Source organism: Athene noctua, chromosome 1 (genome assembly GCF_965140245.1).
Source record: "Athene noctua chromosome 1, bAthNoc1.hap1.1, whole genome shotgun sequence".
NCBI lineage: Eukaryota > Metazoa > Chordata > Aves > Strigiformes > Strigidae > Athene > Athene noctua.
Window position 1 is genome coordinate 237,021,991 of NC_134037.1, and position 12,619 is coordinate 237,034,609.

At 38.8% G+C, this 12,619-nt stretch overlaps 1 protein-coding gene across 2 annotated transcripts in view; it reads right to left on the reverse strand.

Moving 5' to 3' along the window:
- Nucleotides 1-12,619, reverse strand: part of LOC141973336 (complement C4-like) — a 57,825-nt gene that overhangs the window by 20,205 nt on the left and 25,001 nt on the right. For both annotated transcript variants that reach the window (XM_074931803.1, XM_074931793.1), the window contains exons 14-25: nucleotides 12,004-12,201; nucleotides 9,502-9,693; nucleotides 7,979-8,128; nucleotides 7,451-7,577; nucleotides 7,009-7,080; nucleotides 5,956-6,156; nucleotides 4,977-5,088; nucleotides 4,680-4,750; nucleotides 3,692-3,831; nucleotides 2,348-2,560; nucleotides 1,034-1,085; nucleotides 422-502 (exon numbers count right to left, since the gene is read on the reverse strand). In XM_074931803.1, the coding sequence (XP_074787904.1) occupies nucleotides 422-502; nucleotides 1,034-1,085; nucleotides 2,348-2,560; nucleotides 3,692-3,831; nucleotides 4,680-4,750; nucleotides 4,977-5,088; nucleotides 5,956-6,156; nucleotides 7,009-7,080; nucleotides 7,451-7,577; nucleotides 7,979-8,128; nucleotides 9,502-9,693; nucleotides 12,004-12,201 (1,609 nt within the window). The remainder of the gene's footprint in view (nucleotides 1-421; nucleotides 503-1,033; nucleotides 1,086-2,347; nucleotides 2,561-3,691; nucleotides 3,832-4,679; nucleotides 4,751-4,976; nucleotides 5,089-5,955; nucleotides 6,157-7,008; nucleotides 7,081-7,450; nucleotides 7,578-7,978; nucleotides 8,129-9,501; nucleotides 9,694-12,003; nucleotides 12,202-12,619) is intronic.

Below are 12,619 nucleotides of genomic sequence, written 5' to 3' on the forward strand. Positions count from 1 at the left end.
ATTGTACATATCTTCTCTTTAGGAAAACAGAACTTTCCAGAACTTCACAGTCTGACATTCTTATTTCTGAAGATTAAAGCAGATCTCTGCAGACCTACACGCAGTGTGGGGTTATTAGAGAAAGTGAACTCTTCCCTTCTCTTCTGGCCTTCCCATAAAGTTAGTCTGGGCACAGTGAAGAAGGATGCACCGCATAAAGCTATTATATCCAATACAAGTGAGGAGGAGTAATTAGAAAGAGGAAAAGTACTGGATCAGCCTCGGGGCTGTTCTGTTTTATGACCTGGGCATGTAGCACAGACTGTTTGAGCCATAGCAGAAAAACTAGGAGAGAACAGAGACTCAATGAGCAGGACTGAGCAGCACAAAGTGGTATGTCTCATCACCCGTGGGGAAGCTATTGACAAAAAATTACATTTACCTTTCAGGCTAACAAACACGTGACTATCAGAACCCGGTACCATATCAGATGGTCTGTTCAGGTCCAGTGTATGGGACTTTACTGTAAATAAATAGTAAATAGAGATCTATATCCAGACTCTTTAAACATAAAAACATACAGTGTAATTTTAGATCATGTTTTTCATTAAACACCTCACAGTTGATGGCAATTACAACAAAAATGTTATCAGAAACTTTAAATGGAAATTTATGAAAACAAATATCATTCTTAAATTGATTTAATTTTCAGTCATTAGCAATATTTTTTGGCTTGAAAAGAGGCTCGGTTTTAATACCTTTTAAGACTCATTAGTAAATGAATTTGATGCCTATTTAATATTCAAAGAATGCTACCTTGAAACACAGAAGTAATACAAATAACTTCTAAAAATTTACCATTAAATTATTTTCCTTTCCTGAGTTTTTTTCTCTGTATTGAAGGAAAAGAACTGTGACAAGTCTTGGTCAAGCAAAACAATGTTTGTACATTAAGAAGTATTTCACCGCACCCATCAGGTATTCACACTAGGCTTTACACCCCTCTGTCCCTAGCTCAAACCTCATCTGTATCTTATTATTTTGTGTAACTTACAGCCACTGTTAAGGCAAATGGTCTTTTCTTCTCTCTGTAAAACACCTTCAGCCTGCAAAATTGAGGAAAGTAAAGTTAAAACTTTTGCAAGCACTCACACCTGAAATTAAGCTGCATGGAAGCTACAATCTCTCACCTTGCACTAGACCAGCAGGTGGCAGAAATTAGTTATTTTGGAGTTAGACTTCTCCAGGTAAAACTGACAATTCAGATCGTAATTTCAGTCTCCCAATTGAAATGTTAATAAACTCTACTAATTTTTTGTTGTTATTATTGATATATTTCCCTGGATTAAATTCCTTGAACCAAAAATAAGCCAGAAAAAATAAAGTTCAAACTTTATTCACAGCTTTGTGAGCAGTGCAAGTCAAGTTCACAGGTGGACACACTTTTATAAATGTCTCATCTATGAAACCCACCAAGTTCTGACTTCATCTTGTTTGTAAAACTTAAACTTTTTCTTCTGATTTTCACACATCCCTATTCCTACAGTTTCTATTTTAATAAAACTATTTTACAGACACTTTTAGTGTTTTGGTGTCTAATTCTAGAAAATCTGTGTCTATCTCTAGAAAAGCTATGGCCTGTAACAACATTAGGTTCCTGGCATCCCATGTCTTATCTTTACTTACATGGCTATCCCCTGACAGTAATTGTGCAAGGATTCATATTTTGCACTTTTTGTGTGGATTGAAAATAGCTCTCAGTGGGCTACTTGGGTGCTGTAATGAGTCTGTGCTGGTCATTGTTAAGTCTTGAAATACCATCTTTTCTAAAAGGCTCGCCCTTTTCGTCATTTTGAAAGAGAAGTAAGGTATTAAATAATCAATACAGTATCTTCGTTTGTCTGTATGTCCTTTCCTATGCAATCATTAAGATTGAAGATCCATTAACTAGAAAGAACAAAATAGAGTTTAGCTTTAAGACTAGCAGAGAGTATTTATTTTCTTTTCAAATATATTGCTAGATGGACATTGTCAATCTTGGCTTTATAAGGGATAATTTTTTTTTATAAATGTTGATGAAACGGGTGGAAGCTAAATGGGGACTGACTGCCTGTCATGGGTAGGCTGCCTTTTTGCCATAGAGAACAATGCTTTCCATATACATTACACAAAAGCCCACCACAGGATTAAATTTCTTCCCCATACTATAGCTCAATGCTTGCTGACAAACAGGTTTCCTGAGATTGCTTCCAGCATTATGTTTCTACCATTTCACTCCTTCTGCAAGAACTCCACACATAATTAAACACTATCTTTGAGAAGAAATACATATTCATGAAGTGCCTGCCCACAACTACATAATACCTACCACAACATTGAGGTTCTTCCTAATGCTATCACTGTGCCCCAAAATTGTGTCAAAAACAGTAATAGTAATTGGAAATTCTCCCACAGTCAGAGGGACAACTGAGAAATAGGCTGGTGTCGCAGAGTTCCCCTTAGCCACCAGCATCAGCTGCACAGCCTTCTCCGTTGCCTCTGCGGTGCACAGCCCCTTTACTGCATCCATCGCCACTGTAACCTGTGGGGACAAAGCCATGCCTGGGATCACGCTTAGTGCATCATCACACAGGAAAAATACTCCAGCTCCACCATGGCTAGATAAGAATAGGAAACAAGAAACAGGTATAACAGGAGACCAGCTTTTGCTTAAAAAGGAAATAGCAGTGCTTACATTTTGCAACACAGAAAGCGGTTTTCACTTTGCTCCCCTGAATTTACTGTTCTTCATTTATAAAATGGGAAAACTTTTTCACCAAGAAGTGATCAAATGGTGGCACAGCTTGTCCAAAGAGTTTGTGGAGTCTCCCTCCTTGGAGATATTCAATATCAGACTGGACAATGCCCTGAAAAATCTGCTCTAACTGGACCTGCTCTGAGTAGCAAGTTGGAGTAGAGACCTCTGGAGGTCCCTTCCAACCTAAATTGCTCTATGACCCTATGGTCTGTTAATGTTCATCTACATCGACTATGTCTGTGAAGGTAAATCAGTATTTCTTCATTACGCTGAATTTGCAATATTGTTATGGCCTATCTCTGAACAACAGGGAAGTAAGAAGGATAATACAGTTTTATACATCTCAGCTCTACACCATTCAACACAGTTCAGAAGATGCTGCTCAAGCACAGCTGGCTGAGAGATGGGAAGAGATGAAAAGAAAAGCATCAGTCTGAGGATAATGGAGGCCCTAACCCCAGTGACAACTGTGCCATATGCAGAGCTGGATAGGTGCCACATACAGACAAAAAGTGGTTTTGCATTGTACGCACAATGGATTTTGTGGCTAATAAACTGGATTGTGTGCTCAAAAGTTACCTCTGTATCTTGCATAGCTGCTTTATCAGCATCCAGGGGTTGCCCAGATTGGCAGGCAGCAAAAAAGTAGCTGGCTGCTTCAATGAAGGGGAAGAAGACATACCCAAAGACAGGGAATTTAGCTGTGTAATATGGTAAATAAAATCTGTTTTATACAGTGAGTTTGATTAGCAAGTAGAACTGGATCATGTCCTTGTGGAGACTTTCAAAATGGGAGTGCAAGGGCGGGGTTTTAGGAGGGCACTGAAAGGTGACTGGGTCATTTAAATTAAATTATTACATCTAGCTATATATCTAACTAGACGTGTATAACACAGCACTTGGTAATAATACTACCTGGAGATCGTTGGGCAGATAGTTGTAAATCACTGCTTTTATTTCCAGTTGTTCATGTCGTCTGACTGAGTAAGGTAATCTCAGGGATACAAAAAAGTCTTTGAAAACTGCAAACGTGTGGGGGTCAGCTATGCAAAATCCTGGTATGAGAAAAAAATAAAACAGAATTAAGAACTACACACTTAACATCAGCTGAAAGAAAGTTAAATGTCTAATCAAAACTCATTACCTGGGCTTCTCTGAGGTCAAGAGCAGGACAGGGAGACAGGCATATCCAGAAAGCATTTCAACTCACCTGCACTAGAGACCTATGTGAGGGTATATGATTTGCCCTCTGGAGTCACTGACATGGTATTTAATAGGTAAAATTTTGCAGGAGTGTTTGTAGCTTCTGTGAGTGAAATGTGGCCCAGGTCTCCTGCAAAGGCCGTGTTTAAAACACAGCGAACTTTCCTTACTTTCAATAAATAAACTCCATGACCATCACTGCACCCTGAGCCTCCCTTTCTGAAGGGGAGTCGGCAGTACCAGGTGGACCCTTTGTCTCTCTTGCATAGTCCTGGTCAACCCTCGGGAGATCCCAGGGAGCAGCATTGCTCCTCTGAGATGGCCAGAAATTGCTCCCAGAAATACTCAAATAGAAGTGGTGTTGTTATCGCTACCTTTCTTCTGACTTCCTGGCCATGTGGAACCTAAAATGAGATGGCTTATAGATTGGAAAGAATAAGAGACAGTTTTGATGGTATAACCCATGCTCCTTCAGAATCCACTTCATGTTGTTTTTATAAATGTATATGTATCCCTTAAATTATAGCTGGGCTTTAATATGGCATAAAAGAGAGAAGTAAATCTCATGATCAAAACACTTTGTGGTTTTCAGTACAGACTGTCTCACTCTGTCAACATAACATTGTATCTCTCTTTTAAAAAATATACAGTCTTTATTCATCCATACAAAGAAACCCAACAAAATGTCCAATACTTATACCTTTCTGAGGAGATATGCTTATTGCCTGAACTTCCCAAGTAGTTATAGAGTCAGGAGCAAAATTTTCTACACTAAGAAACACAAAATAAAATGTATTAGGAAGGATTTATAAAATGTAAACATTGTCATTTGCTGAAGTTTGAGTATTGTAAAGGAAAAAATATTCCCCCCGTTGTGGAGACAAAGTACTTCCAAATATTTTGAAGTCCTCTGTATCAGATAACACATAAAGCTGGTATTGATATACATTTTACTGTACACGTATAGACATATTCACCTAGTCACATAATATAGTACCTATGGTTTCCAGGGTTTTTCACTTCTTCCAAATTCCACCACCAGCTCTCAGGAAAATAACTGCGCAAGTTGACAGAGGTTTCATCAAAGACTTCTTCTTGGTCATCATAGTCTGTAAAAGAAGAGTGGAGTTTCTGTTCTGAAGTCTTTGGCTGCTGACCTTAAACTGTTCTGCAGGGAGTCTGTCAGAGAGAAAGCAGCACAAAAAATACTCTGAAACAAAAAACTTCATCTGGGTTTCATCTTGTGAAAATGCTGGAAAAAGAGAAGCAATGACCAAAGGTTGTCATTGAACAAAAGGATAATTCTTCTTTCCAAGTTCAATAACTATATGTTACCGAACAATAAAACATTCCCTTTTAGTAATGCATAACAAAGATGTTCCCATATTTGTGACAGACAGAGCATGAAAGGGAAGCTCTGAGAAAAATGGTAGCAGAAATTACACTTCGAATGGGGTAATTTTCAACATGAAATTTTTTTTGGTAACATGAATTCTTCTATGACCAGAGATAGACTTTGGGAAGAAGAAAGGAAGAGACAAAATTGTCCCTGGCTGAACTGGTCCCTTCTCATTAGGTGTGTTTTGGTAGTACCACTAACAAAATAGTCATGAAACATGATTGGTCAGAGCTCTGAACACAGAAAACCACCTCCTGCTCTGCTTGACTGTTTGTGGCCTCCCAAGATGTGGGCAGGGGCCAACAGCTCCTCCGTAAAGCTGTTCTGGGGCCAATGGTGGCTAAAGTGATTCCTGCCTTTTCTCACCCCAAGAAGTTATCCCGTCCCACTTCCACCTTCACAGTATACAGCTGTGACGATACAATGGTGTGTGGGTGCTGCACTATACTGGGGCTCACTGAAATGTTGAGGTGAAAACTTCCTTCCTAGCCCCACCACATTAAATGCCTCTTAACACTCCCTTGCCACTATATGAATAATATTTTTGTGTAGACAATTGCATGCCGCTGTTCTTTACGTCGTGCCAAGCCCACTCTGATCCTCCGCTTCGCCTCCTTTCTGAGGGCTGTGGCTTTCTCACAGCAGTCCTGGAAGGCGTTTCTGCATTTGAGGGAGCCAGTCACCCTTGTTAGCCTTTGTGCACAAGAAAACTTCATGGGATTTAATTTCATCCCATCTTCACAGCACTTTTGTAGATCAGTGTTTTGATATTTGCTGGCTGCAATGTAATTAAAGCCCAGAATTAGTGATGTGGAAATAGCAAAAGCGTCATTCTTCACAGTTAATGCTAGTTGCTATTGTAACATTCTACCTGCAGCTGGGGACCTGTTCTCCATCCTAAAACCAGTCCACAACACAGGAGGAAAGTATAGGCCCTATAGCATCCTAGATATTCTATTCTAAGCTTTCTCTTCAAATTCAGACTGAATTAAAAATGCTTCCTTGGCAGACTGGAATTAGATATCTTGATAGAAATAGCCATGGCAGTGTTCTTATTCTTCAATAAAGAAACCCATTTCAAAAGTGAGGAAGGTCTCAGCTTCAAGCCTTCATATCTTCTGGCAAAGAAGTATCAATTTATGTGTTGGTTTTGGTTGTGGTTTTTTTTTTTTTTTTTTTTTAAATTTAGACCAAATATTATACTAGATCTTCTCTTAGTTGGAGCATGAAGCTGGCACAAATTCACAGCAGAATGTCAAGAAAAAAAAATAGGATTTGTAAAACATTTTCTGGCCATACAAATAATTTTGAAAAACTTTAAAACCATGACTGATTCCATGACATGATATCTAGCAGAATTACTTCACATTTGTGATTATAAACTGGTGAATTAATTTCCATTTTCGGCTGGGCCACTCTGGTTTTGTTTTTTGAGTTGTTTTGATAGATGATTCATCAGGTCACATGGCACAGTCTACACACTTGTGCTAGGTTATGTCACAACACAAGAACTGGGACTATGAATATATTGGTATTCTTTACTATCCCATCATTCTTGCCCCTAGATCCCAGCCTGATGCCTTTGCCTCCCCTGCTAAGCCTTTCAGGTCACCCAGATGAAGATACATACCAATTCCTGACATTCTCTTTTGAAAATCCAAAGATCTCTTCTGCCTTCTTGTAACCTGAAGGCATTTATAGCCTGGGAAAGCAGAACAGAAGAGCTTTGTCAGAATACTATGACAGTAACAGCCTGATCATCCAGGTCATTCATGAAAGATCCATTTTAGGGCCCATTTCATTCACAGAAGACCCACAGTTTGAAAAGTTACCTTACAGCCCTTGCCAACTGCTGCCTGCCCCAGCTGAGCTGGACATCAGAGGACCAGCAGCCACGATCTGGGCTATCTGAGCTGCCAACACCCAGGTGAAGAACAGAAGAAGAAAAATCCACAGGCACAGGACATTTTACAACATCACAATAAAATGTTTCTGATTTTTAATCAGTCAGCCTCCCCAAATCTATAGTGATCTTGAACAAACATCTCAAATAAAGGGAAGATTGCACTTACTTTCCCGGATGTTGGATTTAATTGTATCTGATAAAAAAGCCAGACCAACATCAGTAAAAACTTGAACACTATTTGCACCACCACCTGCAGAACATCCAAGATCATACGAATTCATAGCATTAAATACCTGTCAAATAAAATAGCATAAATGAACTGTACATACTTGCAAAAGGGGTTTTCTTTATATATATTAAAAAATTTCTTGTAGCCTTTGACTTGCAGAAGCAAGACAAACTGGTGGTAGAAGCTGCATTTGGAAACTGAGATTAAAGCTGGGGGATGTTTCAGTTGGGGAGTACTTTCAAGTAATGCTTTTTTAATTTAAAACTTGTCTGCTGTAGCATGGAAAACTCCATATATCATTCTTCTTAAATAGATCCTAAATTGCCAAAGCAAAAACATTTTCAAGTTTAGCAAAGCTGTGATTAAGCAATTAATAAGCATTAATTACATTTTTAACCTCTCATTAGTCATGGAAAATTTCACATGACTAGTAGATATGGTATTTTCTTCTTTAAAATATCTTACTTGTTTGGCTGTAAGCTTATTTTTCTTGTTCAGAATAAAAACTGCTTTATCAACCACAGCTAAGGCAACTGTTCCCGCATGGTCCATTTCAATCTGTAAATTGATATTGTCTGTTGGTTCGTATATCTCTTGTTCTGTTCTCACTTTAATCTAGATAGAAAAGATTGAAACAAAACCGTCACATTTGTTAGGAAAAAGTGAAGACTCTTTTGGCCAGGAATATTGTCAGCTGTGACTGTCAGCAGTCAGAGACTGCGGGATGTTCCTATTTTTATTGTGTTTCTGCCTGAGATCCTGTGTCTTGGAAGATGTAGATGCAGGTATCTCCCATTGGAGAACAACATGGGGGGTTAAAAGATGTGTCTGTTCAGGATATTGGACACTGCCTTTCAATGACAATTAAGCACCAATGGGAATTAAAAGTATGTGTAAGGGGGTTGCTGAACTAGGGCCTTCAATATGATTTTGTAACGGAAACAAAATCGCCATGAAATAGAGCAAAAGGCTAATTAATGTACAAAATTAACTGAGTTAAACCAGTCTACCTCCTTTCTATCTCACATTTGAATTTTTCAACACGACTGGGTTCAGATCTGGTTCATATCTGATGTAGACATTCCTGTGGTGTAGGAGGAAGTAGCCATGGTGATTATGATATTTAAAGGGAATTGTTAATAGAAATGCCAGCTTTGAACATAACTGGGTTTTGTCATTGTATGAATGAAAAATTGGCTTGTGTGTTAGAGGTGGATAATTTTTTTTGAAAACATTTTTTCCCAATGGACTATCATATTCTTTTTCCAATACAAGCATTTTTGGTGGAAAAAATCATTTTAGATGGCTGATGCTTTTCAGCAATTGTGTTTCATGCTATTGGGGAAAAATTCTCTTGTCTTTTTTTTTTGTTTGTTTTGGTTTTTTGTTTTTTTGTGTTTTTTTTTGTTTTATGTTATGGTACCAAAAAGGAGGACAAAGATGAAGGAGATGCTCTGAGGGATTCTTATTTTGTCCACACTTAAATTTTCTAAGGTAAACTATTTTTTTTAAATGCTTTTGAGGGGCTACAAAATCTTAGAAAACTACTTTTAACAGGAAAGAAAAAGCTTGAAAAATTACTTTGAATTCATTTTTTTCCCCAATAAATTGCTTCACTTTCTTACATATGATGCACCTCAATACAAAAAGACTAGGTTATAAAGAGATTCTGCCCCTCAGTGATTCTGTTGGTGTTCCCCTCTAGATTTCCAATGTATAGACACTTGCAGAGGGGGTTTTAACATATGAGACCACATTTTTCATCTCTTTGAGGCACAACCTGTCCTACGGAAGAAGGCTATCACTGCAAACACTCCTGGGAGCCTTTCCAGTTGTACCTTTTAGCAAGAATTCTGATGACTCCCTTTTCAATAAAAATGAAATGTCTTTCTCTTTTTACCCCCAGGTCTGCACTTGCTCTGATGATACCCCATGGTTTTGTTTTTATTTTGGAATACAATAACAGAAGCTACTTGCTTTGAAAGTACCTTTCCTTCGCAGACATCCATAACATCCACCCATACAGAATCAGCGACAATCTCTCGACGGCCCTCATTCGCAATGAAGTAGTAAGCTAAGAAACGAAAGGCGGGCACCATCTTCTCAGTGATTTTAAGGTTTACTATTTTGTTTGAGGAGGGGACCCTTTCCAAAAGCTCAGCTTGTCCCTTTGCCACAACCTACAAGGCAGAAACAAACAGAAATCAAATATTGTGAATGCACCCTAGACTGGGCATTATGTTGCATAATTTTATATACATATATAGAACTTTCTAAGGTCATTTCTGATTGCAATTTATTCTATCCTTGTGGCATTTAATTTAAGTACCAACCTGCATATCAGTAGCCTGGAGGAGACCAGCACACAGTACCTCTAGCACAGGAATGTGGTGGTAAGCCTCTGCTGCACTGGTCCTGTGGTCCGGGTTTGACCACAAATCTATCACCCCCGCTCAGTCTTACAGCTTGAAAGGGGGGTACCAGATGGCAGTCTTATTTTTGTCTTCTAGAATAACAGGTCATTATACCGAGGTGGATATCAGCTTGATTTAATCTGTACTCAGTACTGATTCTTTCAGATGGTGTGGAAGGGTCGGAACAGAAGGTTTCACCCCAAAATTATTACTGATAATAAAGTATCACAGACTGGCCCTACACTGATTTCAGCCCATCTTTCACTATTTAATTACTTTCTATCCATGATGTGTTAATTATATTCATGGGTTGTCAGAGGAGTGGAAAACAGACACAGTGGCAGGACTGATAGCGCTCTTCCCTGAACAAAATACATGCGGCTTTCCTAAACACACAGTGAACAGACTTCAGAAAGAAACAAAGACACGCTGCAGCCTGGTCTGAAATCCTCACTGCCTTCATTTAGGTGACCAAAGTTTGGGAGAGAGCCCCACTGCTGAGCTCCAGCAGGGTCTCCCACCACCTCTTCCACACATCCTGCCTGCCCAGCACTGCAGCTTCCCAGGGCCTGGCAGCGGCAATTCCAACCCTATGCTAAATCTTCCAATAAAAATAAACCCTCAGACCTAAATTTAACTCCTAGGGATACAATTATTCCAATATGTCAGAGTCCTATCAAAAATAAATGGCAACTGGTGCCTGTGATGCTTATCTTACTGGGAAATTTAAGCTGCCAAGCAAAATTAGGACAAAGAGAGGGAGAAGGGGATTAAACACATTTGACATTCAACAGATTCATTCCTGGAATGTATCCATGAACACATTTGTCTCCTTCAGCAAAATAAATACTTTGCATTCCTGGTCCCAGGCTGAGCAGGATTGTTTCCTTACTTTTCCATCTATAGAACTGCTTTTCAGACCCAGTTTCAGGATGCTATTTAGGACTATGACAGCCAATGCCTTCAGTGATCGTTCATCACGTTATCTGTTGGAGATAACACTGACCTACCTGTTAACTAACATTGGGTGCAGGTAATATGGAGGCATGGTAATATAAGAATCATATGTTATTCATTAAATAAAGAATAATTAACCATAAAAGGCATTTTCTGAGAAATTCAAGGTCCCCTAGAATATAACTATGTTTTCTAGCTGCAGGGACAGAATCTTATGTATTATGCATGATCTGCCCACAACAAGGCAGACAGTTCTGTAATCACTGAAAAGAAGGTATTTATGGGAATCAGAGCAATAAAAATAATATTTAATATTGGCTTATTACTAGGAAAGAATACAGATTGGAAGCAGTGGGAAAGAATGAGATCTGGATTAAGAGAAATCAAATTGTCATAGATATCGCAGAAGTTATCTGTCTGGGATTTCATCTTTCAAGGCTGTCAGTTTAGCATCTTTCAAAAATATCCACATAATTATGCAAACAAACATTACCCCGTATGGACCTATTTTCTCTAGACAAACAAAAATTTGTATTTATTTGTCCTTCTTCAGAAGAAAACTTTACAAAGGTTTCTACGTTACATGTCCCAAAATACATGCAAATATATAAAAATAACAGAATCATATAAAGAGTTTCTGGAAGGGACCTATGAAGATCTCTAGTCCAACTGCCTGCTCTGAGACATCAGTAGCGTCTAGTTAAGTGTTGAATGCTCCTGAGGATGGCAATTCCCTAAACTCTCTGGGGAAGCACTTCCAGTACTGCATTCATCACGAGTGAAAAGATTTTTCCAAAATAAACCTCCCTGGTCATAATTTGTAGCCTTTGTCCCTTGTTATATTGCATGGTACCACCTAGGAGAGTTTGTCTCCACTATGCCTGTAATTTCTCTTCAACTAATTTTAGGTTGCTATTGACTCACTCTCAGCATCTTCACCAAACTGAACAAGCACAGTTCTCTCAGCCTGCCTTGGTAGGTCAGGTGGGCTAGGACACTGATCATCTCCATTGCCCTTTGTTGGACACCCTCTGGTTTCCCATGTATTCGTAACTAGATAGGTGTTCTGAGTTGTATGATTTCTAAAAGAAATTACTGATATGCTGCTATTCTGTTTACCATATAGTAGAAATAGTCAATCTTTCCACTGCCAGACTGATGAATATCATTCAAGGTGATGCGTAAGGTATCTCCAGGTGCCACGACAGTATGTGGGATGCTGATGCTGAGGAAGTTAGGGGAAGCAGACTGGTATCTTTCAGCTCTGATACTGGTTTCAGGTGATTCTAATTTTTCTTTTCCCTCTTCAGCCTTTACCTGTCAAGGAAGAAAAAGACAGAGTGAATACAGTGTCCCTCAGGAGACGGTATAGAGTGTCACCCTTAATTCATATCTACCTACATTATTCAGAAAATGATGGGGAATGAGATGAATCACTGTTGAGACCTCATTACAGAAACCTGGAATCAAAAACCAGGATTTAAATTACTTCAGTCTCTCATCCTATTTTGCCTCTTGCTGTGTTTGCACTTGATATTTTTCAGCCTTGTCTCTTTCTGAATGAGAATCAACGGCTCAAAATCACAGAGATTTTGTACTTAGACAACTTTTGTTCCCTTTTATATTGTTTGCATAATTGAACCCTCTGAGTGTCCAGATGTAGCCCACTGTCTGTATTGCTTAGGAACTTTTCCTTCACCTTCTCATAATTTTCTGTCACTTCTCATGGTGATAT